General features: G+C 43.6%; 2 protein-coding genes across 5 annotated transcripts in view; one reads left to right on the top strand and one right to left on the bottom strand.

Moving 5' to 3' along the window:
- The window catches only part of ST7 (suppression of tumorigenicity 7), a 138,943-nt gene extending 135,043 nt beyond the window's left edge, over positions 1–3,900 (top strand). For all 3 annotated transcript variants that reach the window (XM_064656046.1, XM_064656047.1, XM_064656048.1), the window contains 2 exons: positions 2,431–2,570; positions 3,581–3,900. In XM_064656046.1, the coding sequence (XP_064512116.1) occupies positions 2,431–2,570; positions 3,581–3,676 (236 nt within the window). In that variant the 3' untranslated portion in view covers positions 3,677–3,900. The remainder of the gene's footprint in view (positions 1–2,430; positions 2,571–3,580) is intronic.
- A 4,734-nt stretch (positions 3,901–8,634) lies between these two features.
- On the bottom strand, positions 8,635–27,203 carry WNT2 (Wnt family member 2). Of its 2 annotated transcripts, XM_064656036.1 has the most exons (5): positions 26,587–27,203; positions 24,989–25,212; positions 21,672–21,949; positions 18,446–18,710; positions 8,635–11,136 (listed from the first exon to the last, which is right to left on the bottom strand). In XM_064656036.1, exons 1-5 carry the CDS (start codon positions 26,664–26,666, stop codon positions 10,907–10,909), a joined length of 1,077 nt encoding a protein of 358 aa, XP_064512106.1. In that variant the 5' UTR covers positions 26,667–27,203; the 3' UTR covers positions 8,635–10,906. The 2 variants fall into 2 exon arrangements, with proteins under 2 accessions (XP_064512106.1, XP_064512107.1); XM_064656037.1 differs by lacking the exon at positions 26,587–27,203 and having other exon boundaries at positions 24,989–25,306.
- Positions 27,204–27,737: the final 534 nt, after the last annotated feature.

Raw genomic sequence — 27,737 nt, forward strand, 5'->3', positions numbered from 1 at the left:
CTCATTCATTTTTATATGGGTTTATGGCATGGATTAGGGAAGTGCCAGCAGTGTTTCTAGATACGGATATACAGACAGATCCAGCCCTTGAGAAGTGTTACAGTCCAACATAATGAGACTCATTGCAGTGCATACAGTGAAGCATAGGAATGCAGAGGAAGAGCCAAAGCAGCCAATCTTGCAGTTATGCTTCATTCCCACATGTTTTCTCTCAGTGGGACTCAGTGAACATAAGTGGAACACACACAAATACAGTGGGGTTTGCGGAGTCAGGGCAGAGAAGACAAATACAAGGTGATCTAGGGAAGGCAATTCTTCTCTCACCTTCTCACTCCTGAAGAAAGAATAAAGAGAAATGTGTTCTGGAACAAGTAAAATGAAGCCTGCTTCTGCTGGGAAGGCTGGTTTTAAGGGCGTTTGCACCCTTTGTAGTCTTTCATTCAGAACCTCTCTGGTTTGGGCTGAAAAATGTGTTGCCTCTTTTTATAAGCCTACATGAGTAAACATTAGGTGAGACTAATACAGCGAAAATCCACTCGTTGCAAGTCTCTCCTTCACAGCACATTCTTGCTGATATTACACAGAAATCCTTGGCAACTGACAATATCTCCCCGCCCCGTTATAATCACCCTAATTATAACAACACCTCTTAGAGTGCTCTGCTTGCTTTACTCAGAGGGATGCTGAGCTGGGAAGGGTGGAGTGTCAGGAGACTTAGGAATGACAAAGTCATGCAGAATAGCTCAGCATTCTCTGTTTAGATGCAAAACTAATCATTTCTGTCAAATTTTAGAAGCGAGGGACTATTTAACAGCATATGCAGAAAGTCATGTTCTGCTCTGGCAGTTGTGGGAAATGCCTTTCACTGCAAAATCTCTTGGGTTAGAGGAGGGAAGGGTTTAACATACCGTGACAGAACAGGTGGGTTAGAGGGGTTTTGCGTACCTGTCCACACCCTTTAATTGCATGTGTTTTAAAGAACAGTCAGCTGGAATTATATCAGAACACAAAAATCTGATAGGCTATCCAAATTAAAAATATCAGTCACAAGACTTTTGCCCTGACTGGATAACAGACTGGAACAACAAGGTTGAGCCTGTGTCAAAAGGAAGTGCAAGAAACTGAGCACAAGAGATCCTAGACTTAAAAAGTCCATGGTCTGGTATTTCTGATCTCTAAATTTATTTTAGATCAAAGAGAAGTTGTAATCTATCTCTACTTTTCTTTTTAAACTGATTGAACTAGCAGACTCAAAAATCATACGTATTTTATAATATTTTAATTTAAACTCTTATGAATTCTTGCTGTTGGTTTTGGGAACCACTGCCCTCCTGATGAATGCAGTCAAGAATACTGTCCTGGCATGTTGCTGAATTACTCTTTGCTTACCTTGTCTGCAAGTATGATGAAATGAAAGCTGATCGCTGAAGCAAAGAAAGTAGGAAAAATGGAAGAGTAGTGTTTCTTATGTATGAATAGCCACAGGATTCAAGTATATGGGAAGCCTTGAGGTTGGTCCTTTATGAGAAAAAATGTTTCAGCATTTGCATTTATCTTGACTGTGGCTGCAAACTATAGGCTGATGGAGTGAAATAGACAGGGAAGAGTCCAGCAGACCTTTTGCCAATCCAGCCAAATTTTCACCTTGAGTCTGAGCCACCATAAAAGTTTAAGGGATATATTCTTCTGGTAGAATACTCACTGTTCTCTTCTGACCTTTTTAGTCTTCTCAGTGCTACTTTCTCCAAAGTCCAGTGAAGGATTTTTTATACCAGAGTCGAGTAAATGTCTGTATTCCTTTCAATGTATATTAGCAAACACCTTCAAAATTCACTATTAATTTAATTTCCAGGTTTTAAAGTACATGTTTATATGTCCTACTTTTATGATAACTTTTATTGGTTCTGCAGATTAAAAGTTCAGAATTTACTGTAGTTTTACAGCCTGATTAAACTGGTCTGCAGCCATGCTTCTGTAAGGTTGGTCTCACTGCTGCTCCTGGACGCATGTTTCTGCACTGTCTGTGTATCAGCCTTAGCAAACATGCAGCCATGTTTCTAGTCAAGGACCTGCATAAAAAACCGTGATGTTTTATTTCTAAGTTTGTTTTCTGGGATTAATTGTTACTTAGCTGCATTATAGTTAGTGCTGACACAAGTAAAGTGAGAGTAATGTGTACGTAGGGCCACAGTAAACCAGAAACAGGATCTTTAGATGAGAATTACTTGGCAGAAATTACTGACACAACAATAATGTTGGCCTTAGATGTTTCAGACCATCTATGTATTTCTTTCTTCAAAAGCAACTTTGGGTGTCTCTGGTTGTTTAAACTGTGTAAGAATGTTAGATTGGTTCGGGTTGGTTATTGGGTTTTGATTTTTTTTTGCAATGTATAATGCATTTCCCTTCCCATCCTTTTTTTTTCTACAGCATTTCATGAAGTTTCAGTTTACCCCAAGAAAGAGCTTCCATTCTTCATCCTCTTCACTGCTGGACTCTGTTCTTTCACAGCCATGCTTGCCCTCCTGACACATCAGTTCCCAGAGCTTATGGGGGTCTTCGCAAAAGCTGTGAGTATTCTCTGCTGCCACTCTCTTCTGGTAAATAAAGACACCGATGCAGGAATAGCTGAGCTAAATACTGCCAGATATCAAATATCTGCATATTCAGCAGTATAAATAAAACATCCATCGATGTCTGAGCAGAGGGACATTTACACAAATGTTAAGGATGCTAATCAGTAAAAGACACCGCTGTCTGCTGTCTCCAGTTTATATGGCCTTTAAAATGCATAAGCATCATATATGCTGTACTCTCTCATACACATATAGGGCCACAACATAGCTGTATGTAATGTGTACAGTTGAATTGCAGGTAATGTAAAGCACAGTAAATATGCATTTCCCAAAATTTTGGGAGTGCTTTGAGGACCTGAGTTCTGAGATGTGTATCCAGAAGTGTTTTTTTCCTGTGATAAAATGTTCCCTGTCACATGATTTTTTTTCACATATGCCTGTTCTGAACATTAATTATTGAAGCCACTTCTAACATTGTGTTTTCTAATAGAGAGAGGATGTTAAGATAAATTTAAGTTAATGATACAGACCATGTTAAAATAAATTCTAGTTCGTGATGACTAAGTGTATATATAGCAGATCTGTTGATAACCCACAACCATTCTAAAACTGACTCTCAGGACACACTTTTAATCTTTGAGAAATGGTCTGGCAGACTGTGCCATTATGAGAATGCCTCTCTTTCTAGGTTTTGGATTGAGCTTTTAGTGGCTTCAGAATGAGCCTGAATGTAGGATGTGAGATGTGTGAAAATTTTTGTAGTTTGTCACTTTGATCTTCACAAAAATAGGGCTCTTGCTTTCTTTCCTGCAAAATCCAGAAATCTGTGTATATGCAAGGCTCAGAATTTGGCAGAAAGTCTTTATATGTGAATTATGTAATTTTTATGCTGAAGGATTTTACAGAGGAACACAGCAAGAATATCTTGTCTTATTGGACAGCTTTCTCTTGAGATGTATTGTTTCCTGGATTTTGATCTGAATGTGTGTCTGATTTCTTTGCAGTTTCTCAGCACCCTCTTTGCTCCTTTAAATTTTGTGATGGAAAAAGTAGAAAGTATCCTGCCCTCCAGTCTGTGGCACCAGCTGACAAGGATCTGAGGGAGCACACCGCTGACTGACTGCCATGACATCTTCTGTGCCAACTTTTTGTTGACCACAAGAAAGCATGATAAAAAAGGGAAGCAGTTCTAAGACTTAAAATCACTTCATGGATTGTCTGTTCTCATAAAAACTGTTTTGTTGTACAAATTACATTGCTGTTAGGTTCTATTATATTTTGCCTTCAGAAAGAAAAACTCAAAAATAAACTTTTGTGTATTGTAGCATTACTGTCTTTTGGCTTCTTCAAAGCTTAGATTCTAATTTTTGTTTATAAACACATCTGCTTCACCATACCTAGGGCTTGACTACCTGTTCAGTTAATGAAAAAAACACTAATGACTTTACAGTTCAGTGACATTATCACTGTTTTTTCTTGAGTTCACTGGGTGAAGGCCTCACTGCTACAGAGGCTTCTGGACAGTTAAAGCTCTTGCTTAAAGCAGCTTTAGCCTCTCCAGGCAGTTTGGATGGACACTGGGCTTCTGATTCCCCTCTCTGCACAGAGGTCAGTTTTATCCTCATCTGAATTTTCAAGAAGTCCACATACTTGACAGATTTTCTTCACATCGCTGCTATTTCAGGTACCTCCAGAAGCTCCACGCATTGTTCTCTGTCTACAGAGCAGAGCATAAGTAATGGCAGAGAACTGAAAACAAATTTACCTGTAGTGAGCGATCATTGCATTGATGCTCTCACGTATGTCTGAGTTTTTATTGCATTAGTAGTAGTTTTCAAATACGAAGGAGCAGGAGCTTTTTCCTGTACACATGAAACATCAGCATTATAAACTGTTGCTTGAGACCAGAAGCTCATTAGCAAAATTGGTGTTAGTTCATGCACAATTAATAGAGAGGTTGGTGTTTCCCTTATTAGTGCTCACCTCAGGAAGTCTTATCTTTGTGCTGTGAGAGGTGTAGACTAAATATTCATTTATAACTTACCCCTGTAGATGGAAACTTCCTGCAGACACCTCTGCTAAGGCACAGGATCAAGATTTTGATCTGGAAGTTGAACCAAGCAGTCCTCTCTGTCAAGAATTGGAAGTGAATCCTTACAGATACCTCAAGGATTTTTTTTTCAACTCCTGTTCCAGATAAGGAAACTAACCCTGATGAAACAGATCAAAAATGCCACTTTGCCATTTCAACTTTGTTATTCTTCTAAAAATGCTGAGCAGCTTGAGGGACTGTTATCGCCAGCAGCTAAGTTTGTTTATCAATGAGGAAATGAGTTAGCAAAGACAAAACTCCCATTACTGGAGTTGGTATAAAAGGAAAGTGTTTCTTAAAAGCAGAAGATGCATTACATTATTTTCTGCCCTTGTGATCACAGATGTGTTAGTCTGGTAGAAGACAGGTCTTTGCCCAAGTGAGTAAAAATACCCTATTAAAGCAAACACTGCTGTGCTATGAGGGAAAAAAAGGCAGCCCCACACCAGGAGAAATTGGCTATAGAGTGAGACCTGAGGGAAGACATAGGTGATCGGTGAGCCCCATGGCCAAATGTTAAACCTGGTGAGCTGTGTCGTTGTTGGGAATTTGCATACAAGTTTTTCATCTCTGGCTATTATTCCTGCAAAGCAATTCACTGTAATGGATGGCTTACAGTTAATGTAGTAGGTGGCATAAGATCAGAGGTAGTGGATTGCTCGTGGATAAGCATGTGGAAGTGTGAGATGGGCCAGTATTTGTGTTCTCAGATTTGCATTTGAATTGCTAGAATGGCCACTGAAAACACCTTTACAGCAGGTGCTCCTGTGTATCTCTAGCTGAAAAACTAGGGATAATCATATTAATTTGTTTGCCTCACAACAGCACTGTCAGAATTAAAGGCTAATGAAAGTCAGAAGAATCAGGCATAGTCAGCTCTTCTCCTGTGCTTTGTATCGCTTATTCCCAGCCACCTCAAAAACGTTTCGAAGTTCATTTATTTATCCTCTACATTTCAAAAAAACCAAACTGCTGTGATTAACAGTCCTAATATGTATTTGCACATCACTTTATATCTACCTATATAGAGAAATCTCCATGTTTGTCAGCAGCTAAGGTAGTTGTTTGGCCTTCTGTTAGAAGAATTATGATCTGTGTAGGAATTACTATCTGTAATAATCTGATAAAAAGAAACATGTAACTCCTGGAAGAATCACGTCCTTCCCTTGAACTATGAGGAATATTTAGGAACTCAAAAATACCTTTATGCAATTCTATCTCTACCATTTCTAGTATCCATCTCCCTGATAAGCAGTAATGAGCCATGGATTTTATCTAGAAAATCTCTCTATAGCTTTAATTATAATTCTAGGCATCTAGAAGACTAGGCAAGTCAGACAAAAGGATTTTCTTTTCCATTGGACAGAGTTGGTTGCCTTAGGCTTTGCTGACTCTGACATGTTTCCTGTGAAGTTCAGCATGGCTTAGATGAAAAGGCAAATACAGCCCACAATTATAATGATGGAAAGCCTCTGGCTTACTGCAGAGATGAGCCTTCTGGAAATCTGCTCCAGATAATAATTCATCTGAATCTTCAGTTTGCAGATTTAGAGGTGGAGGGTGGGGGGAGCTTTTTAAATTCAAATCTTAGCAGTTCCTTTTTTCTTTAAAGCCAGCCTAATAGAATTTGGATGCACACTTTCTCTTTACACTGTAATCTGCATAGAACAAAAAAGGAGAGGACCCCCCCAAGGAGTGTCAAGTCAAGCTGGCCACCTTCTATCCCTCCCTTCCACTGGGTAGATTTACAGCTTCTCCAAGGCAGGAAGTGCACTGGTAGGGAGGGCTGCTTTCTCTTCATCGTTTTGTGTGAATGCTGAATACACAGGCTGTGATTTTTCAGTGGGAGAACATAGAAGTCCTTACCCCGGTAGAAAATTACCAGGGTTTTTGCTGTGTTGCAGAACCCTGCAGAAGCTAAACACCCAAAGGAAGCTACACCTCTCTCACTCAAGGCACACTCCACAGCCAGTGTGGCTGCCACCGCATGGAGACCTTGAAAACCTCAGGGCTCTGGTTACGGAGTGAACAAGGTGGCCCCTGGCCCCAGCTGCCACCCAGCTTCCTTCAGGGCTCCTGCCCAGCTCCCACCGCAGAGGGAGCTGTCAACGCGTTGATTCATGTGCATTTGCTTCTTTCACACAAGGGAGCTTACTTTATGAAGTCATACCCATTTCAGCAGGCAAATGAGCTGTTATATGAAAAAACCCCACCCCAAACCATGTTTGTGATTACAGCCAGTGAGCTGCTGCTGTCTTTCAGATAATAAGTTCATTTGTTGTTGTTTGAAGTGGCAGAAGAAACTTGCAGGCTCTGATACGTGATCTCAAAACCACCTCTGCCCTTGGAGGTAGCCATGCTCTGCATGAAGGCTGTAGCCTTTCCAAAGAGTGCGGGGCAAATGACATGTAGAACAGTGAGTGTTGGTACACTTTATGCTGCCACTGTGGATTAAGAGCTGTGTTTTTCTAGGAAAAGCACCTTCTCCAGATCCAGATCTTCATTAATCCCCAAACATTCCTTTCCCCCTTGCCACCATACACTGATGCCCACAAGAGGCTGGACATGGAGCCTGCAGGCAGAGACCAACAGTCGTGGTTTGGGCATCCAGGGTGGCTGCCCTTCAGCAGCTGTGCAGCACAGTACCAGAAATGCAGTATTTTATTTCTAATTCACAGCTGCAAAGAAGGTTACACAGGGATGGGAGGTCAGAATGAGATGCACAAATTGGGTTTAGGTAATTTTGCAGGAAAAAAAAGGAACGATCTCTCAAGTTTCAATGCCCACATGCCCTAGCATACACCACTATTCCTAAGTCATTCCCCATTTCCATGTGATAAAAGAAAATTACATTTTTTAAAGGAGATTTCACATAAAACAGCTCAACACACTTTTAAGGGTAAAGTTTTTTAAAAAACAGTATAGTGGGGAGGGAGTAATCCCAAAAAGCTTGGCGGGCTAACAGCGTTTTAGGGCGCTGTTAGATTCTGAGTTCATGCAGCAAATTAAAGGGAACTCCCTCAAGAAAACTGGACTGGCTATTTAAAAAAATAATCCTACAACCTTTTGCTTCAGCTAACATTATTCTGACACTAAAGTGTCTACCTAGGGACGGCTGTTTCCTCTTCATGACTAAATAAATGAGTAAATTTATTCCATAGAACAAAACACAGGATTATTTAATTTGCCTTGCCTGATTTCTGTTTCTTCTTTTTTTGCTTTCTCTTTTTTTTCCCCTTTTTTTATTCTTTGTTTAATTAGCTGAAGGTCACAGAGGGGCCTTTCCTAGTAATATTTACATCTCTGAGTGTCTTTTGCCACTAAGAAATAGCAATAGCTTCTGGGAGTGCTTTTTTTCATGGAAGAGGCAGCAGAAATACTTACAGTTGTAACACACCTACCTTGAGCTCTTTAAAAAAACAAAAAAAAAATATAAACCCAGAAAAAACTGTCATCAAAAAAATGGCCAGCTCAGCGCTTACACAGTTGTTAATGCTGTGAAATATTTTGGTTTTCCTCTGGTGAAGTGGGTTTGGTGGAGGCATCACATCACAGCTTATTGATATGGCACGTCTGAAATGGGAAGGTCATCCTGCTGTGCGTACCTGGCATGTGCTTGGTGCTGGATGGGGTGACAAAGGACACCGAAAAGGCCAAGGTACTCAATGCCCCCATCTTCCCAATAAGACTGGCCTTTAGGAACCACCAGCCTCTGAGACCAGGGGAAGATTTGGAGCAAGATGTACCTTGGTGCAGGAGGACCAGATTGGTGAATAAAAGTTCCACCTTTAATACCATAACCCCAAAACACTTTACCTGGGACTGCAGAATTCAGGTGGGTTGGTTTTCTGGAGTATTAACCAGATAACAGATTTAAGAAGAGATCTGATTTTACTACCTTTCACTCCACTGCCTAGAACAAATTCCCTTGTAAGAATGAGGCTTTCTTTTTTTCCAGAACATTAAAATATTTTCAGCTTTATTTCACTGGAAATTTTTAGACTACTCAAAGTCTCCCTGAATTTTTCAAGCAAAATGGCACTAAAAAATTAAAAATTATTATACTGCTTTTAAGTTCTTTAAGCCTTAAAATATGATATTGCTCAGGCTATGAACTGCATGCAGATTTAATTTCACAGTGAAATCCTAATAAAAATTCTCCTTGGAGCTCACCTTTAAATACAATTATGTATGAAATTTTCCTTATCCAGCCCAGAGTCAGAATTGCCAGCAGTAATGGGGCCAGCAGTATAACCACTGAACTGCACATGTGCACATACATAACACACACACTATGCACGTGCACTAACATGCTGGCAGGGCTGTTCCCACCAGCAGTTGGCTTATAGACAGAAGTGTGATTATTCTTACTTCTAGCCATGACCATTGCCATATACAGTAACTAAAACTTATCTTATTGTCCAAATAAATACCCTTCTGGATCCTTCTCATCTTTTAATGCCAGTTGTGCCTTCTGGAGATGAATTACCCATTTTAATTTTTAATGATACAAACTTTTTCCAAAGCCTTGCAGATGTAAATGACTGCTCTCTCAAAACTGCTGAATGCAAAACCTCATTTTTTTTAAATAGTTAAAAAGCAAAACCAAACAAAACCAAAACCAAACAAAACCACAAACAACCTCCCAAACGCAAACAAAAAACCAAAAAAAACCAAACCAAAACAAAACCAAAACATACCAAAAACCAGAACAAAGCCAGAGTACTACTCACTTTATTGCCTTAGTTTGCTACTTGGATATTACTTTTTCCTGCACTGTTTGTACCCACTAGGGTTCTTCCAGTCTATTTCATTTTCACATGAAAATTTCACCTGTATCTACAATACATTCTATCACCCATTCAACCTCCTTTCCCTACTTTATTTTTTCATGACCTTGCCTGCCTCTACTCTTCATGGGTGCTCTTCCAGAGCCTTATTAGACTTATTGTCACAGAACTCGTCTTTCTCTTGGCTTGTTTGCTGGTCTCTGCCTGGAGGAGAGGCAGCTGGCCCCTCTCTGACCCAGTTCCTCTCCACCAAGGCTGCGAGATTTCTGGGCCTTCTGAGCCTGCACATCTACCCAGCAACTTGTTTTGTGCTGATCCCAGCCCAGCATATGGACCTGACACAACCTGGAACTGCCTCCATCAAAGGTGGATGCACTCTGAATCATAGGCATAAGTTTTTGTAGAAACAATGCAGAAAAAAATCTCATTTGAAAGTCCTCATCTGAATAGAAAGTATAATTTTGAACACGCTTTAAAGATTTATTAAATTTAAAAGAAGACAGAAGTTGATAAATTCTTTAGAAACCAAATCATTACCGAGGTAAGGCATTTCCTTCTCCATCACTGTTTGCAGATGTTTTTCCACTTATTCTGCATGCGAAAAAGAGGAACCCTTATCCTTAGATAGTTGAGTGTCCTGTACCCAGCTCTCACTAGGCTGAGAAACCATTTCTTCTCTTCGATCCTGCAGATCAAAAAGCCCCAAAACCTCACTAGTTAATGACTTTTTAAAAGCTTTTAAGGCAAGTTTTCACAAACATATAACTAAGACATTTGCTTTGACTCTTTAATAGTTTATGAAAGTGTTGTGGTTGGATACATCTCCTGCGATTTCCTTTGTTTTATTCCGTGGGCCGATTTCTGCCTCATAGGAAGACACAGTGTGCTAATGGTGGCCAGAGTGGCCTCAGGTGGCCACCCTATTGCAAACTCCATTACACCAGGGATAAACAAACATCCCTCCAGTAAAGCCTTTCACCAGCCTGGCCTCAAATTCTCTTTCATGGAGAAATCACCAACCAGTGCTCAAACTCCTGAGTCCTTCAGTATCCAGGGCACAACTGTGACCTGCCCAAGATCCTTCAGAAGATGTTTGAGCAAGCTCAGCCTATGCAGTTGCTGGTGGTAAGAGGTGCCCCATTTTTGTGTCTTGCTGTATTCCTGATGACAAGTAGTCTGAAGGAGCATTACATGGTGGTTGAAAGAGTCCTGGCACAAGTACGTCCTTCCAGAGCTGCATCAGTTTATGCACAGACAACTCTGCAGCAACACTGTCGTGCAGAAATGGAAAGTAAATGCTGCAGTCTTTCTGTTAATTATTCAGCAACTTCTGTGTGATGAACAACAAAGGCAAAACATTTGTAAAAGTAGCAAAGACCTCAGATGCCTTCCCTACACAGACCAGGGAGGGCAAAAGGTTGTGGTCCTCAGCATCAGCAGCCTGTGCATTATGTCCGGGAGATCCAGCCAGCACTCTTGGGCGCTTTGCAAGTGTGAATATCCACCACTTCTAGGCAGTCCTGGCAGCGCACAGCACAACACCAGTGGAACTTGCACTCGCATTTGGTCATTCTGCTGACACGGGACGTGTCGTAGCCTCTCCCGCAGCACATCACCTCACAGCTGTCCATGCCACGGGAGGTTTGGTTACACACCCGACCAGCTGTCCCAAGGGACCCTACAGAGGGAACACAGTAAATGTCAGGAGGTGGATTTTAAGGAAGGACAGAAAGCATATGAAAATAGGTATAAGAGACATAATTCACAATTTATTTGATCCTTCAGCATCACGTTACCCAGGATTCAACATCAAGACAGAGAAATGCCTATAATAAGGTAAAATTGCTCTCAATTGTCCCCTAGAATTCAGGTCTGGAGATGAGGAGTAAAGTGGACCAAATACTTCAAGGCTCTGCCTGATTCTCTTGATATCATCATGCTTTGCTTCATCTTTCCCTAGCACCTTCTTCCTCTCCAGAGAGCAGACACCCTCCTCGAGGCAGCTGTGCAGCCTCCTCCTGCTCCCTGTGCCCAGCCTCCCAGGGCTGTGTGAAACAGGGTGCCCAAGAGGAGCATCCCTGTGGTGCTCGGGATCTCACTGGCTTTGGTGAGGAGCTCTGGGTGGGCAAGGGAGGGCTGGGAAAGAGAAGACCACAAAATTTGGTGACTGCAAGGGGCCAAAGTAACTGTGCTGCCAGTGATTAAAGTCTTGCAGAAGTGACTGCAGAAGCACCACTCTGTCCACCCATGGTTCCCATGTCCACCAGTTCAGGGTGCAGCTGAAGAATGGCTGCTCTGTGTGCCTCTCATCTCTGTGGGGTAACACCAAGGGTTGTCCTCTTCTTTCATGATAGAGATTAGAAGAAACTAAATTATAGCCTGCTGTAGACAGAAGAAGGGGTAAGAAGCAAACCACACCTCATCATGTTCTTGAAACTCTCAGGAGTGGCTGAAATGCCTCTGCCCATCTCCACGTGCACAAAACGACTCTGTAAGACATCTTAGCCTGAATAGTGACTGTACCACATAGGGGCTGCTGCTTATCTAAAACAAACTGATCTTAAGGTACATTTTAGGATCAATACCACAGCTGTTGACAGATTATTACTATCAATCTGAAAATTCATGAAAATTCATTGCTTCACCTAATTTCTTATGCATTGTTATTATAAATCAAATTCAAGTATATTCATGAAATTAACGTTCTTCTGAAATTTTCTGTAGCGCTAATTACACCTCCATTCTTTTCTTCTTGGCCAAAATGATATTTCCTAAATAATGGCTGGGATAATTAAATTAATTGGAAACATTTTACAAAGTGTATTCACAGGTGGACACCAAACATGAGCAATTTACCTTCTTAAAGAAGAAAAATATATGCAGACATTAATTCAAATTTCCATAAATTAGGATAGCAAGCCAATCAATTAATAAAACTTAAGCTGTAATTAATCTGCAATTATTAAAAATCTAAGGTGCATAAATTCTAATTTTCTTTATTTCCCCCTTATGGTGTACTTATGGTTGTATATACTGACACTACTGTCTCAAAGCAGTGCATAACATACAAGTCTTCACTGTCCCTCCATCCCCTCCTGCTCCCAGCACCAGGGAGACTTCATGTTATTTCAGGGCTGTCCCCAAGCCACTGATATAATGAGGGGTCTCAGGGACTGGAGCACAGTCACCTCAGACTGCAGGACTGATACATGATTCAGCCTCTCAGGCATAGGGGTGGAAATTTTGCTCTTTTTGCATCTAAGTCAGGACAGGCTTCAGCTGCTGTCCCAGAGAAGTGTTTCAGTCCCTAGAACACATCTCAGCCTTCTCTTCCATAGTCTAGATCCCTGTATTAATTTAAATATTTAAATATTCATTAGGTTGAAATATACACCTGGAAAGCTTCAATATCAAATGGCTGGTTCAGGTCTGCTGCAGGCAGAACAGGAGGGTGTTGTGTGGCCACCTGCCCCCAGAATCAGCAGGTACCCACAGCTGCCCCAGTTGCCTACCCCAGGAGCCACTCACCGGCTGCTGCCAAAGGCTGAGGCACCGGCCCTGGCTCAGGGGTCCGGAGCCACAAAGATGCTGCTGCGCTGCCCAAGTGGCCTCAGCTGAGGCACAGGGTAATTTCCAGCTCCACAGTTCTTACTTGGAGATGTATGGGGAAATCACACAGCAGTGAAGAAGAACCCAAGCAGAATGCACTCGCTGCTTTCAACAGAAGTTTTGCCACCAGCTTCAAAATCAAAATTATTTCAGCTGCTAACAGTCAGAAGCTGCTAACATCTGATGTTGCCCACAACAAAACATCAACATTTACTACACCACTAGGACAGGAGACTAAATGATCCACAGACTGTGACAAAATTGAAAACAGGCTAATATAAAGGCTTAGTTTCCAGGCAAAATTAACATTTTTTTTAAAGTTCAAACAGCATCTTCAGCATCTCTGTGGCTTCTCTAGCGAGAAAGAAAATGAGCAATAGTCAGCAGCAAGGAGCCAAGCAAGTTATTTGCACGTCTTCATTACCCTGGGTAATGAAGACTACAGAAGACACTGCACAAAATAAGGCAGAGTTTTCTGATCTTTGCCTGCTACCTGTGATACACCTCCTCAGCTCTTAAGAGGCAGAAGTATGTTCTAACTTGTAAAAAGTTTTCATGCAATCTCTTTGTTTTCATTTCAAGTATTGGAATTGCCATGTCTACACACATTATGTTGGCAAAACATCCACAGCTTTTAATACTGTTGACTTTACGGCCTGTACATCAAACCCTTTCTTCTTGGTTTGCATAGCTGTTTTCTTAAGCAAACATATGCTAAGTTGAAAAATAATTTTCCCCATTCTTAAAGCTCTAAAATGTATTTATTCCTTTATAACGTGATCTTTTCCCTTCTACCTCTATTGATTAAAAATCTGATGTCAAGCAATAACATTAATTATTTGACTTCCACCTAAAAAAAAAGCAAAAACAGTGAAATCCCTGGCAATAGTTTCCTCACTAGTGTTTTGGGGGAAAAAATTAAAGGAAATATTCAGAGAAAAGTATCTCTGAAGCTACTGGAACCTATGTACAACACCCAGTATAGAAGGGCTGGAAAGAACAGGCAGCACACATTGGAGGCAGCCTTGTCTGGAGAGGCTGGGATTTCCAAGGCCAGCAATGAAGAGACAGCAATGTGTTGACAAAAACAGTTTATCCAGATTCAGTTTTGAGGAAATATGTGTCTCATTCTAGTTTCTATAGCCACTGAGAGCCTTCATAACCTCTCAGCTCCCAGAGGCTCTCGGGGTGATGGCACTGCTCCCTTGCCAGACAGTGCTTGGAGGGGAGCTGCCCTACTGGAAGTCATCACAAGCTCCACCGTAAGCCCGCACAGGGTTGGAACACTCAACATGTTTGCAATGCTCAGGCTGTGAGATACAGGTCAACAAGTTGCACCGGGACTGCCTGTATGCAGCCAACCTCAGCGAGAAGTTTTTGACATAGATCAGGGTTGGTTTCCCTCCATGGGTTACATACCTCAAGCACTAACACATCTTGCACAACACCAGGACTCACAGGCTACACTTTAAATTCCAGGCTACACTCTGGACTTGGCCTCATTCACATCAAAAATGCAGCAAATGGCTTACATGGGGCAGCAAGAGAATAAATTAACACAAAAACAATCCTGGGAAGGACCCAAAGCAGGTCACCCTGGCCATGTGATTTGTCACCCAACACACAACTCCAGAGGGCTGCCTGTAGCATTGCACATGCCTCTCCACAGTGCTTTCCACCAGGAGACCAGATGTGGAGGGTCCTCAAACACAGCTGCAGTACCCTGTCTGCCTGTTGGGGACAGAGGAGATGGACACCGCAGTCCAGGTATGTGACCCCAGCCCCAAGCATAGGTAGAGGCAGTGACACTGGTGTTGACAGTACTCAGACTGGGACCATGTGAGTGTTGGGAGAAACCTAGGGATGACTTGAAGCACATGGATTTGCAACAGGTCCTGAAGGACTGCTGCAGCAGTTTGAGATTATCTGCACATAAATATGCCCTGCCTCTGCTCCACCACCACCTCCACATGGCTGAAGCCTCACTGCTACCAGAACAGATGTGAACAATCAACATAAGCTCACCAACCCCATCCTGCCTTTGCCACCACCTCCACCTTGATGCCCACACCTGGGGACACAACCTCCCTGCTCATACACATTATGTCAGTACGCTTTAGTTGAACTCAGCTTGCTCTACAAGCTTTGGTGAGGGTCTCCCTGTAGAAGGAATTTTCACTCAAATACTGCATAGATTTTTTTTATTGCTCTGTACAAATGATTAATAAATCAGTTCTAAAACATTTTCTGTGGCAGGCAGATGTTACACTGCTTTAATAGTGTCCATGATCAACAGGCTCTAACAAAGGCTTGGCCAGCAGGCTACAGCTGCTCATATGTTTATTTCTAAAGCAGTCTCTGCTTGTCCACCATTATGTTCCAAATAAACTGGCAACAGCTTTCAATCAACCTAGCCTGCACAGATGGGCAATAGCAACCTTTTAAAACTTAAAATACTTCAAATAGAGGCTTATAAAAGCAGACAAGCAAGAGGGAGTTTTAGAGCATTTCATAGGGGAAGTAATGCATTCAGGGTAAGGTAGTATGTGTGACAGTGGGACTGCCACTTGTGCAACTGTCGCTTTAGTTCTTGTCACAGCTCTATCATTCTTAACAAGTCTTTCCCTGGGCAGTCCTGGGTATGCTGGTACTGGGTTTGGAGGCTGAAAATTTATGATAATATAAGGAAGAGTGGCAAAATTTCTATGTTCGTGGCAAGATTTTTCAAAGCTCTCTGGGATGTCCTACCTCTGTTTCTATCAACTTTTGAGTACAAAATTGTGAGCAAAAATTATTTCAGCAGAGTTATGTGAGCACAGTTAAATGAATTCTGAACACTTCTGAAAATCTTCCTTTGGTCCTTCCTGAAATCTTAATGTGAGGAAAAACGCGGTCACGTTATTATATTCTCTTTCTATTGAACTGCTATTAGTGATTTGTCCTGAAGTCAATTACTCCCCTTTTCCTTCTAGAGAAAAAAACCCCAAACAAACCACATTTTTCATACTGTAGGGGTGTTCCATGTATGTATGTCCAGCTACCCAGCTCAGAGTGCCAGACCCAGGGGAGTGTATTCAGCCTCAGCACTCTCTGTGACTGCCCACTAACAGAGAGAAGAACCAGGGCTAAAAGCTCCAGTGGCAGAAGAGAAGGTATCTGCTTTTTTCTGGGTAGGCTGCTGATGGTAGAATCCCTGAGCACCTTTAAGTCACTGGTTCTTAAAGTTTCCTCTGAGAATCCTTCATTCAGTCCCAATACTAACCAATCTCTAGCTATACTTTTTTTCCTGAAGCACTAAATCGTTCTCCAGGGAATACAAGTGAAAGGCAGAACTATATTCAAGGACATACTAAAATGCAGTGGTACTAGATTAAGCTGATGCTGAGATGCTCCCCACCTATTTCCAAACTCAGACTTCCATAATCTCATTTCATTTGCAGCCATTTAACAGGGCTGACACTCTGGAGTGCTCAACAGGGCAAATATAAAAAAGGAAAAAATGTTATTCAGCTGCCAAAATCATCTCTCTCAAAGCCAAATCAGGTTTTGTTTCCTTTGCTCCACACAAGCAGCAGGGCACTCCACATCCCATCAAAAGTTTTCTGCAGTTTGCTAAAAATATTCTGTTCCAAACAGCTACATTCCCTAAATTCTGGGCAGTAAAGAAATGCTGCCTCAACTGCAGCCTTATCTTGAGCTAGGCCAAAGCACATGTCAGACTTTGCCATCTCTGGGCAGGCTTGTCAGCGTCTGGCAAATGCACGTAATACATTGCAGTGAAAGATGCTTGCTCTCCTCCACGATAACAAGACTGACAGATGAGATTAGGCTTAATACAAGGAGATTATTAAATTGCTTTTTGACATAGAATTGGGTTGTGTACAGGTTCTTCTTCCAGGAGAAAAGAAATCATGGGGTTTATAATGGACGAGGCAACCTCAAGAAATAAATGTTTTGAAAAAATCCTAGTCTGCAAACTTAGTCTCTGCACAATGCCACAATATGCCTATTTATTCACTTGGGTTGAAGTATTAGACTTCACAATGTCAGCCACTATTCAAGGAAGAATATGTTCTTATACAGGTAATAAACATCACCTGCCAAAACCATAAATAACATCGAAAATTACATTGACTACTCAACTATCCAGAAACACTGTACAATGTAAGCATACTGGATGAAATTCTGGGTTCATTGAAGTCAATAGTACATGACCAGGAATTCACATATTGTTCTTATTTAGGTACAGTTGTTCTGCAATGTTTATTCCAAGCAAACTTGGATTGTAAATATGTAGCAGTGCCAAGAAGAGTTGAGCTGCATTGCTATCCAGATACTTACAGATATGTCATATGGGGTGCAATCTGGCCTGTTATACAACCTATTAATTAGTTCCACAACATCTCTCATACATTACTCAGTCTGGTTCTCTTTTCCCAGTTTCTGGTTTTCTAGTTGCTATTTTTTAATTGCCACATCAGGAAATACTATACATGGGTCAAGAACTGTTAGCAGGATTCCTGATGCTTGGCAATTCCTTGAATCCTGGAACACTGCTAAGTGTGTCTCTATCAACTCTCTGAAAGCAGGAAAATTCAGCATTAATAGCAGCCCTGAAACTTTATTTCTTCCCACTGGGGCTGGCACAACTCTTCAGAGAATCCAATGGTTGCCATGAACAGAGCCAACACTGTCTCGTACAGAGGAATAAACTGCCGTGTTGCTCAACATTGTGTCCAAACAACCTCTGTTCTTTCACCCACCTGCACATCCTCCAGCTGCCTCGCTCTGTGTTACCCACAGCTGCCCTGGCTGGTGCAGGCATAGTTGGGTTAGCACCAAGGGGCTGACCTGCCACATGGGGAGAGGTGTGTCTAGGGCCAGGGGAGCCACGGTCACAGTGAGCGGCGGGGAATGTGCAGATAAAGGAGGGCACTGCAGCAGTAGCATAACGATGTGGAAGAGAAGCAATGCGACAGGAGGTGGTATCACAGGGACATCACGGGACTTGGGGCAGCTCTGGAGTGAGCTGTGTGACACAAGGTGTATGCAGTTCTGCACAGTATGGACATGCCTCCAGAGCATAACTCAAACTGAAAGTTGCTTTTGCCTTACAGCATCTCCAGGGCTCCATAGCATCTGGCAGAAACTGCTGAATCATATTAGAACAACTGATTGTTGCACATCGAGAGACATGGAGAAACTATTGTTCTTGTATAGAGCTGTCCTTCCAAAACATCTCCCTTGCCTTTTTCCAGCTGGTTACATGCGTGGATTTATATACACACACACACACTCTCAATAATAATGATAATTTTTGACCTTTGAATTAAAAATGTCTGAAATAAAACCATTCATGTGTAATGATAGAGGCTTACCTACATCTCTGTCCCTGATACAGTAGTCTGGAGAGCTTTCAAAGTATACCAGGTCATTCTTAGTTGGCTTCTTAAATTTCTTATTAGCCACAGTGAAACCCGTGCCATCTTGATTCATGACCACCTGAATTGCTCCATTGTATTTCTTCCACAGGTAATCTCCCGTTTTCCTGAAGTCTGCCATGGCCAGCCAACAGGTCCTTAGAGTGCACGATCCGCTCACACCGTGACATTTGCACTCCTGTTTCAAAAACCGCTTCACGGCCTGTTTAGAAATGCAGTAAAATATACACAGGTAAAACAAACTACAATTGATTGCTTCTCAGCCCTTTTCCATCCATCCTGTAATGCCAGGCCTGTGATGAGTCTCCATGTCATGGTCTGTAGTGACACCCACTGGCAGCATCAAGCACCAACTCACATGGTTGATCTGCTCTGGTTGCTTGACTCAGCCTTACACACAATCCTCCAGCTGGTGGGCTTACCTTCCCACTCATCCCAAGGATCGAGATGGTCCATAGCACTAGGACACGCACAAACTGGGCAGGAGGAAACGATCTGGGAAACAGACAGAATCATTCACCCCCTTGGGAGGTGAACGCACTCCCTTTCCCCATCGTTCCAGCTGCAGCATCGCTATGCTGACCCTCTCTGGTTCATCTTCACGAAGCTGCCTTTTGCCTTGAACAGTGTTTCAAACATTGTCCAGGAATCCATAGGCATCTCATATTTAAACAATTTTACTGAGGCTGTACAAAACATCAAACCTGGGCTAGGCATCAGATCTATGCAAAATTTTAAAATACAGTATTCTTAAAAGGCTTATAAACCTTTTAACAAACATTTTAGAATAAGGCCTTCATTAGCTTGCACTGGAGAAATCACCTTCATCATTAATTTAACGTCTTGACAGCATTAAAGCCACGTCAGCTTCATCGCAGATGTTTAGGCTACCTGTATGACGTTGGAGAACAACAGATGGGTTCATAGGCAATAAATAATTTATTTCTAATTCTAAAGATATGGATATTTGATGTATAAATATTATGCCTTAAGGGTTCATGAAATATGAACATTTTAGCGTTTGTACAAGAGGGATGGCACCATGGGAGGAAGGCAAGAGAGAGGAAAGTTCTATGATTAGAAGTGAGATGGACAGTGGACCAGCATTTCTCAGTCAAGCACTTAGTAATAAAGAGAGAATGTATTACAAAACCAAAGTACTTTCAATTTTCTTTCCAACTTTTAAATGATATGACTACTTCAAAGAAGTCACTGGCATTCCCACGGCCCCACTTCATTGCCAATGGTACTATCACAAATCTGGGATTTAAGCAGATACTTATCTGGTTTTAATTATCTGAGCACAAATCAGTTTAACTACTTCTATGTTTAAAACAACTTGCTGGAAGGGTTGGACTTGATGATCTCAGAGGTCCCTTCCAACCCGGCTGATTCTATGATTCTATGATTCTAAAAGTGGAAGAAGCAGACAGGAATGCAGGTCTCTTTTTTTGTCCATGATGTTCCTATACTGATACACATCGTGTTATGTTCTATGCTTCATATGGAAATATTATAAATATTTATTCTGCTTATTATTTAATTAATACAGTTGGAATAGTCTAGTTTTAAATGAAACTTATTGACAACCCTTTAGGGGGCAAGAAAAAGCTGAGGGCACAGATCGTTTTACCCAGGTCCAAATGCCAGGCTTATGGGCAGCTGAGGTGGTGAGATCCCTGCAAAGCTAAACCTACACTATTGCACTTTGGACACAAACCAGCATCCCTGTCCATAAGGTAGGTCCTAGGGAATATGAGAACGTGTTTATTATTTTTAATTGAATATATTTTTTTAAAATCTCTTGATCTTTTACTAAAAATCTACCTGCTTACCAGGACTTCTTTAGTATTTGGCAGCGGTATTTTTTAAAACTTACTAAAATGCTCAACTATTACAGAAAATAGTTCCCATCATGGAACTTATTCACCCCTAAAAATTCTTTGCTTCTGCTGTAGACTGCAGTCTCTTTTGGACAGTAACATAAACACAGCCACAGTACTGCATGTGCATATCATTGACCTGAATAACCTCATCTGTCTGTATTACATATTAATTACACCTGCTGGCAATAAACAGGCGGAGGAAAGATGATGAAGGACAAATATTTATCAGGAAAATCATCTACTTGCAGTATCATTCATTAGAATTGGATCATTTCTTTTAATAAAATAATTTTACAGATTATATAAAGGGAACTTTTTAACACAAAAAGATCAGAATATGATCAATTTACTTCCTACTGAATATACCTTAAGGAAAACCAAAGGTAAGAAACAAGAAGTCTCTACAAATCATTTCAGAAGTGCTTGGTCTAGCACATTAAAACATTTTTTGGTATTATTTCAGATTTTATAGAAGCAGTAAATTTTGAACACGTTTCAAATAATGAAACAACGTATTCCAGTATCTATTCTTACTATTTATAGCTATCGTCACAAAATGTTAGTGCACAAATTCCTCAGCCCTTGCACCACTAGTGGGTAATACACCTGGCAACTACTCCTTCTATTCACCTACAATGTAAAAGTAAAGACTTTTTGTTGAAATTCAGGAGTGGTATTCTCATACAGTGTTTAGAAAAGGGGTTTGTTTACTGCAGGTCATGGCCCAAGGTCAAAACCTTTTGGAGGGACATGTAGTTTGGATTTGTATTCTTAAAAAGTAAAGCAATTACCGTTTCTCTCTGCTCACTTTATGATTAGGTTTACCATACATGTAAAGGGACAGACATGATGGTTTTTTTCTTTAGTGTTATTTTGAATTTGCTCTTTAAAGTCAAGCCTGTTCTTCAGTGTGGTCTTCAGGAATTTCTATTCTGTATTAACCAAAAGTAAAACTCTGCCTTATATAAGAAGTAAGCTCAAAATGAAACATGCATTCAAACTTATCCTGCAATGACTTGGACTCCTGCTTAACTTCCCACATAAGGAGCCACTGAACTGACTCTGACTATTAATCAGTTGAATTCAGCCTGTTTGAAGATCTCTGTTACACACTGAACCTCCAAGGGAGATAGAAATAGCAGCTCAGGCTCCTGCTCATCCCATATGTCTTCCTAACTACTCAGACCAGACAGCACGAGCTAACCATTACCCGCCCCAGACACGGGAGAGTTCTCCAAGAACATCTCTAGGCATCTATCTGTTGGATGGACACCCACCTTCCTTCCAGCTCTGTTGTTGTGAAGGTTCATCAGCGCCCTTGCATCTTTTCCTTTCCGTTCTTTGGCATCCACAAAGGCTCTGGCAAATTTAATGCCATACTCAATATTATCGCTGCAGCCACCCCAGTCAAAATGGCCCTTGCTGTCCTTAGCAGAGCCTTTCTTCTTGGGATCGCAGGAGCAAGATTTCAGCTCCCCTTGGCTACATGCCCTGGTGATGGCAAAAACAACTCCAGCGGAGGAGATGGCATGCACAAAAGCAGATTCACGACTACCTGAAACAAAAAAAGTCACTTTAAAAATCATTGGTGTAGCTAGTCTGAGTGGCTGTTCAGAGAGTTAGCCTGGACTTTTTTGCAGAGCAAAAGATAAAATTAAGCTGAAAACACGCAAATACACATTCCCTGGAGCCAGAATTAGTCATGGCTTAAACTAGGACCCCTCCCTGGTAAAAGCTCATCAATATAGTGTTAGAGTTGGAAAATATTAAACATTTGCTTCTAACATTGATTAATATACTTTCATGGATCAGTTGTTCTGTACAGATACGTGAATAGGACAGCTGCTATTCCTATCATGTTTCACCAATTTAGAAAAATATATGAAGGGCTATTTGAGAGATAAGTTCAAGAAATTATTAAGTAGGGACACTAGAACAACATGTACATTGCAAAATACTGCAAGTAACTCTTGAAACTAGATTTTCCTCTCCCAAAGCATTCGGAATAGACTTTCTTGCTTAAAAGGTGGTAGGGAGAAAACTTGGGTGTTATTTCCTGAAAAAAAGCTAAAATTAGGTTTTCTGCCTAGAACCAAGCCCATAACCATAATTGATGCAAACAAGTTCCATTAAATCAATGGCACATGCTTGTGTCATTGAGGCAGGATTTGGCCTGGCAGCTGTGACTTCTTCATGCCAGCTGCTCTGGCAGCTTTCCCTTCTCCTAACCAAGATACTTTATTATACCAAAGAAATTTCTAGATTACGCCTCCTCATAGGCTATTAGGCACGTATTTCAATGTAATAATTGGTTTTAAGATACAGTACTTTACAATACAGAGTTCTATTATACTGGCACAAATCTATTTATGGTAATGGAATATTCTCCTACTTTCTGAGTTTTCTAGCATAGAAAGAGAAGTAGATTTTTGTGCAGTATCTAAGACCACTAGCAGTGAGAAAGACCTGTTTGAAGGACTTGTAAGCCTTAAATAATATTAGCACAGTAAAGTAGGACCCCAAAGACAAATGTTATCTGTTTTTTTTATTGTAGAGGCAGCATTACACCATATAACTTATTATTTAGTATTTCGATTCCAGTAGCATCTAAATGTTTCAAACAGGAATGGGCCCTGAACTTCCCTGTGCTGTGCAAACCTTCAGCAAATGGCAACTAAAAGTTTTCAAAAGGACTGGACAAACCATGCCTTCCCTACACTGCCTTCAAAATCAGGCAGAAGGTACTATGGCTTGTTACAAATCATGCTCCTTTGAAGACTTATTTCTGAGACAGGTTGTTCAGAGACATCAAAACTTTGTAAAGTGTTAGTTAAAAAATAAATTTAATTAATTCGAGTGTTAATTAAACACTTGATGTCATTGGAAGATAAATGTTTTATTTGAGTTTACTGAAATAATCCAAACCATTTAATTATATTAAAGCACTATCAAGCTACATTTCCATGGCAATCACAGCCTGATCAGGCTCAGTGTAGAGCTCAGAAGCCTAATGTGCTGTCATTCTCTCACATAAGCCAACAGTGAAAATTTCCCTTTAGGAAAAACTGCATTTTTACTTCTTTTATTAAGTAGCCTCATCAGAATTAGGCCATGTTCTGCCAAACATATTTTCCTGAATAACAGACAAACCTCACAGAAAACTTCAGCCTATGGGTGAGGTTACCAGTTACTCACAAATAATTGCTAAGGGAACACGAAGCTGGTTACAGGAACCAACTGCTCACCAGCAGCAGAATCTGGCACTGAATGATGCTCTGTGGATGAAATCCCACTGCTTGGACCAGCAAGCCAGTGTCTCCCATCCTCCTCTCTATCTCCACCAGTGGGACAATGGTTCCCCGGGGACTTTCCTCTTCCCCTTCCTGCAGGCACCATGCTGCTCATGGCCTGGAGAGGCTGTCTTGAATGGTGCTGGGGACATCCCAGGGACTCAAGTGCCAGTTCAGGGTCAGCCCCACTGGCTGTGCACCACAGCTGGGTGCCCAGGTGTGGCATTTGGTGAAAAAAGCCACAGTTTCTGAGAATCTCAGCATATTTATCACTCAGGTAAGGACATTCTGTCACAGTAACAGATCTTAGTCATTTCTTTGAGTCAAAAGGACCACATAAGAGGTCTGAAGACTCACTAGTCTTCAAACTAGTGCTGATGCCTCAGCCCAACATTTAGATGACACCACCACCCTGCTTAACCATCCTCCCTCAGGGTGGGAAGCACGCTGTAGTCCTAAGGGGCTTGAGGTCTGCACAAGCCTGGCTCACCCCCATCAGATGTGTGTCCCCTGCTTCTCTCTCCCCCGAGCTTGACCTGGGGGACTGGCTGTCGCAGCCCCTGCAGAGGTCAGGGAGCCTGGAGGGCTGTGCGGACCCGGCATGGCCGCAGATCCCAGCCTCACAAGCAGCACAGCCCTGGGGGGATTGTACCCTGCTGCTGTGCTTTCCAGGCAAAATGCTCCAGCGGGAACCGGCGTGAAGTTGTCGTCTGCCATCCCAACGCACCGGGCTCCTGTTCACACATGAGCTGCCCCTTTCAGCCCGCCCCACCCCGAATACCGACATCCCGAGATTGGGCTGTGATGGAAAATTCTCTGTCCTGCTTCACTATTCTGCCGCCTCGGTTTCCCCGTAGCCCTTAATTTGTGGGTCCATTATGCACCAAAAAAAAGTTGGGAACTGCATAGCCATCCCTTAACGTGTCAAAGCCCTCCGCCCCCTTGTCTTTCTTATTTGATACACGTTTTTAAGCAATGCAGCACTTTGCATCATCATATATGCCGTTCTTTCGAGACCTTAGAATAACTTTGCATTTCCCCTTCCCTTCCTCCTGAAGTGTAAAACGAAGCTTCATTCTTGCTAAGAACAAGGATAACAGGGGGATGGCCACTGCTTCCCGTTGTTCCCCACCACTGCCCGGGCGGTGCCAGCCCACAAGACCCCTGGTACCCCTGTGTGGAACCCTGGTACCCTCACGCCGACCCTCTAAACCCCCGTTTACTCTCAGTCCGTAGGCGCGGGGGCTCCGCGCCCCGCCTGGGCCCGCGGGAAGCCCCTCCCGGCCTCCGGCCCCGGGACTCACTGCGCAGCAGGACTCGGCCGAGGAGGCGCTGCCCCCGCTCCAGGGCGTTGCAGTCCCAGCGGTGCCGGCGGAACTGGTGCTGGCACTCGGCCGTCCAGGCGGCCACGCCGCGGCCGATGGAGAGCATGGCCTCGGGGTGCCGCCGGCACAGCTGCCGCTGCCGGCTCACCAGCCCCGGCACGTTGTCGCACATCACTCGCGACGAGCCCACGGCGCCCATGTACCTGCGGGAGGGAAGGGGCAGGGCAGCGGCGGGGGCCCGCGGCGACCCCCGGGCACCGACTCCAGGGGAAGGAGGGTCCTCAACGCCCTGGAGCCTTCCTCAGGTGGGTCCAGAGCTACAGCTACCTCTGCCTTTTTGGTGGAAATCCTTTACCATTAGTCACCGATGCTGTGCTTTTTAATAACGTGAAGCATTCAGGAGAACCCCAAGCCCCGCTATTGCAGCTCCGTGCAGTACTCAAAAAAAAAAAAAAAAAAAAAAACCTTGACAAAAATTAAATTACATCATCTGTATCCAGATGGTCTCTATTAGTCCTGAAACGTTTCGAAAAGTACCTTTCATAAAACCCAAACTTCTGTAGGTGTCTTTTGAAGGGATCAAACAGAAGAAAATGTCCTTTTCTTGTATTTTCATTATTTTATACGACCATAAAATCGTTAAAGCCGTGACTTCCAAAAATATATATATTTAAGTGGCAGTTAGAAGACACCATGACAAAAAGCCACCGCAATAAATAACATTTATACGGCTAAGGACACAGATAGTCATTTTATTGAAACATACTCAGTCTGATAAATCAGGCTTTGATCCCGTGTCAGCTGGTGTCAAGGTTAAATGTGTTCCCTAGGTTTACAAGAAGGGTTTAACTCCTCTCCTATACCAAGACTTTTCAGGCTGGCCTTGGTTGGGGTCCCCAGTTTGAGAAGCAGTGTGTGATTTCATTCAAACCCGTTTTGCAGCAAGCTACCGACATCAACTATCACTTCAAGCTGGGCCCGGGGGTGCCCGCAGGGCTCTCAGCCCTGTGCCCTTGCAGTTTAGTGAGGGGAAACTGTGCAGGAGGGAGGGGCTGAGGAGAGCGAGGAAGAAAGAAAAAATAAATTAATAATAAAAAAATAGCGCTGCTGTAGCCAATTCCCAGCGCCGCCGGGGCGCGGAGGGCCGGCTGCCAGGAGCAGTGCTTCACCCGCGCCCCTCGGGCGTGTTCCCCGCCCGCCTCCCCTGCCTTCCTCCCGCTCCCTCGGCGGCCCCGCAGCCCGGGCGGTGCCCGCTGCCCCCGCCGGGTCCCCCTGCACCCGCAGCCCTGTCGAAAGCCCCGCGCAGCCCCCGCTGCTGCGTTGTGCTTATGCGGAGAAGGAGGCCGAGGTGCGTGGACGGGGTGTGGAAGCAGATGCCGGGACCGTCTAATCCCGCTCTCTTTAAGGCTGGACTTTCTGGACCAGAGCAGCTGGCAGCAGCGAGCTCCGCTTGTGAGAGCCTGAGAGGGAGAGGCTTCCCTCTTCCCCCCCACCCCCCCCACCCCCCCCAGTTCACAATTAATCCGACCGCACCTTCCCCAAGAGCAAATAAAAATTCCTGGAATTGCACAACTTACCACCATGAAGAGGTGACTGGTGGGGTCGCCCAGATCAAGACCAAAGGAAGAGACCACCAGATCCCAGGGAGAGAGTTCATGTTAGAAACGCTTCGGTCCACATCAGGTCAGTCGCGGGGGACAGAAGAAATCCCATGGAGCAACAATTATGAGCAGGGACAAATGCACCTCGAAGACTAGTTCTTTCCCGTGGGTCAAGCGCCTTCGCATCCCCACGCGCTGCCCCTGGCCTTACTGATCCCCGCCCGGGGTACGGGGGATGCCGGTCCGTGCATCGCTCTGGATTCCTCTCGGTTCGCCCTGCACCAAATCCTTCAGGACATGGAGTTCAGCCCCGCTCTCATCCTTCATCTTTGCCCCGATCCAGCTCTTCCCTGCAGTCACGGCAAAACTGAGGGGCTGGTGTGGGCTGCTCTCGGACTGGGTGGGTTCTGCTTTGGTTGGTGTTTTTTTTTCCTCTGAAAGTCTGATGGATGAAATGATGTCAAGAGACACTGGGGGAAGAGGAGGAGGTAACACCTCTGATTAGGCAAGGAATCCCGAGGAGCCAGTTGCTTTCCAAAAACATTAAGAGCAGACAGTGAGTTCAAACCCGTCAGCAGATGCTACACGACCTGCTGCCGAGCCGCCGCGGGCCCCGGCCGGCTGTTACAGACCGGCAGCGCTTGGCACCTCTCGGGGTTCGGCACGACGGCACTGCGGGCTCGGTACGAGCGCTTGCGAACATCGAGCAAGGAACGGAACCGCGACGCGATGCGAGGGGAGAAGCGGAATACCAGAGCAACCCCGGTGCAGGGTGTGACACCGCCCGGCCGCCTCCCTCACCCCGGGCCCCGCACAGCCGGGCCGGCTCCTCCACGGGCACCGGCTCCGCCCCGGGCCTCCCTGCCTACTCTCGCACCGCGGGGACCCCCCAGCCCGTGGGCTCCGACGGGGGGATGGGCTGCGCGCCCCACCGCGGCGCCTGAAGCCCGGGACGAGGGCACCTGCTGTCGCCGCAGCGCTTCCCCGCTCCGAGCGGCCACCCACCGCCCCTGCCCGGGAGCGGGACGAGGCGACGGGGCTGGAAGCAAACTCAACAACAAGGGATTTAAGAAGTTTTTCACCTCGTGTCATCTCTGTAAGGCAAATACAGGGCAACAAATATTCCA

Source organism: Pseudopipra pipra, chromosome 5 (assembly GCF_036250125.1).
Source record: "Pseudopipra pipra isolate bDixPip1 chromosome 5, bDixPip1.hap1, whole genome shotgun sequence".
In the NCBI taxonomy this organism is placed as follows: domain Eukaryota; kingdom Metazoa; phylum Chordata; class Aves; order Passeriformes; family Pipridae; genus Pseudopipra; species Pseudopipra pipra.

Coding starts and splice junctions, on each gene's coding strand:
- WNT2 (XM_064656036.1), bottom strand. CDS start 26,666: ATGAACTCTCTCCCTGGGATCTGGTGGTCTCTTCCTTTGGTCTTGATC. Junction 21,950..24,988: donor CGGCCGAGTCCTGCTGCGCA/GTGAGTCCCGGG, acceptor TTTTTGTTTCAG/GTAGTCGTGAATCTGCTTTT. Junction 11,137..18,445: donor TATCAGGGACAGAGATGTAG/GTAAGCCTCTAT, acceptor TTCCCTCTGTAG/GGTCCCTTGGGACAGCTGGT.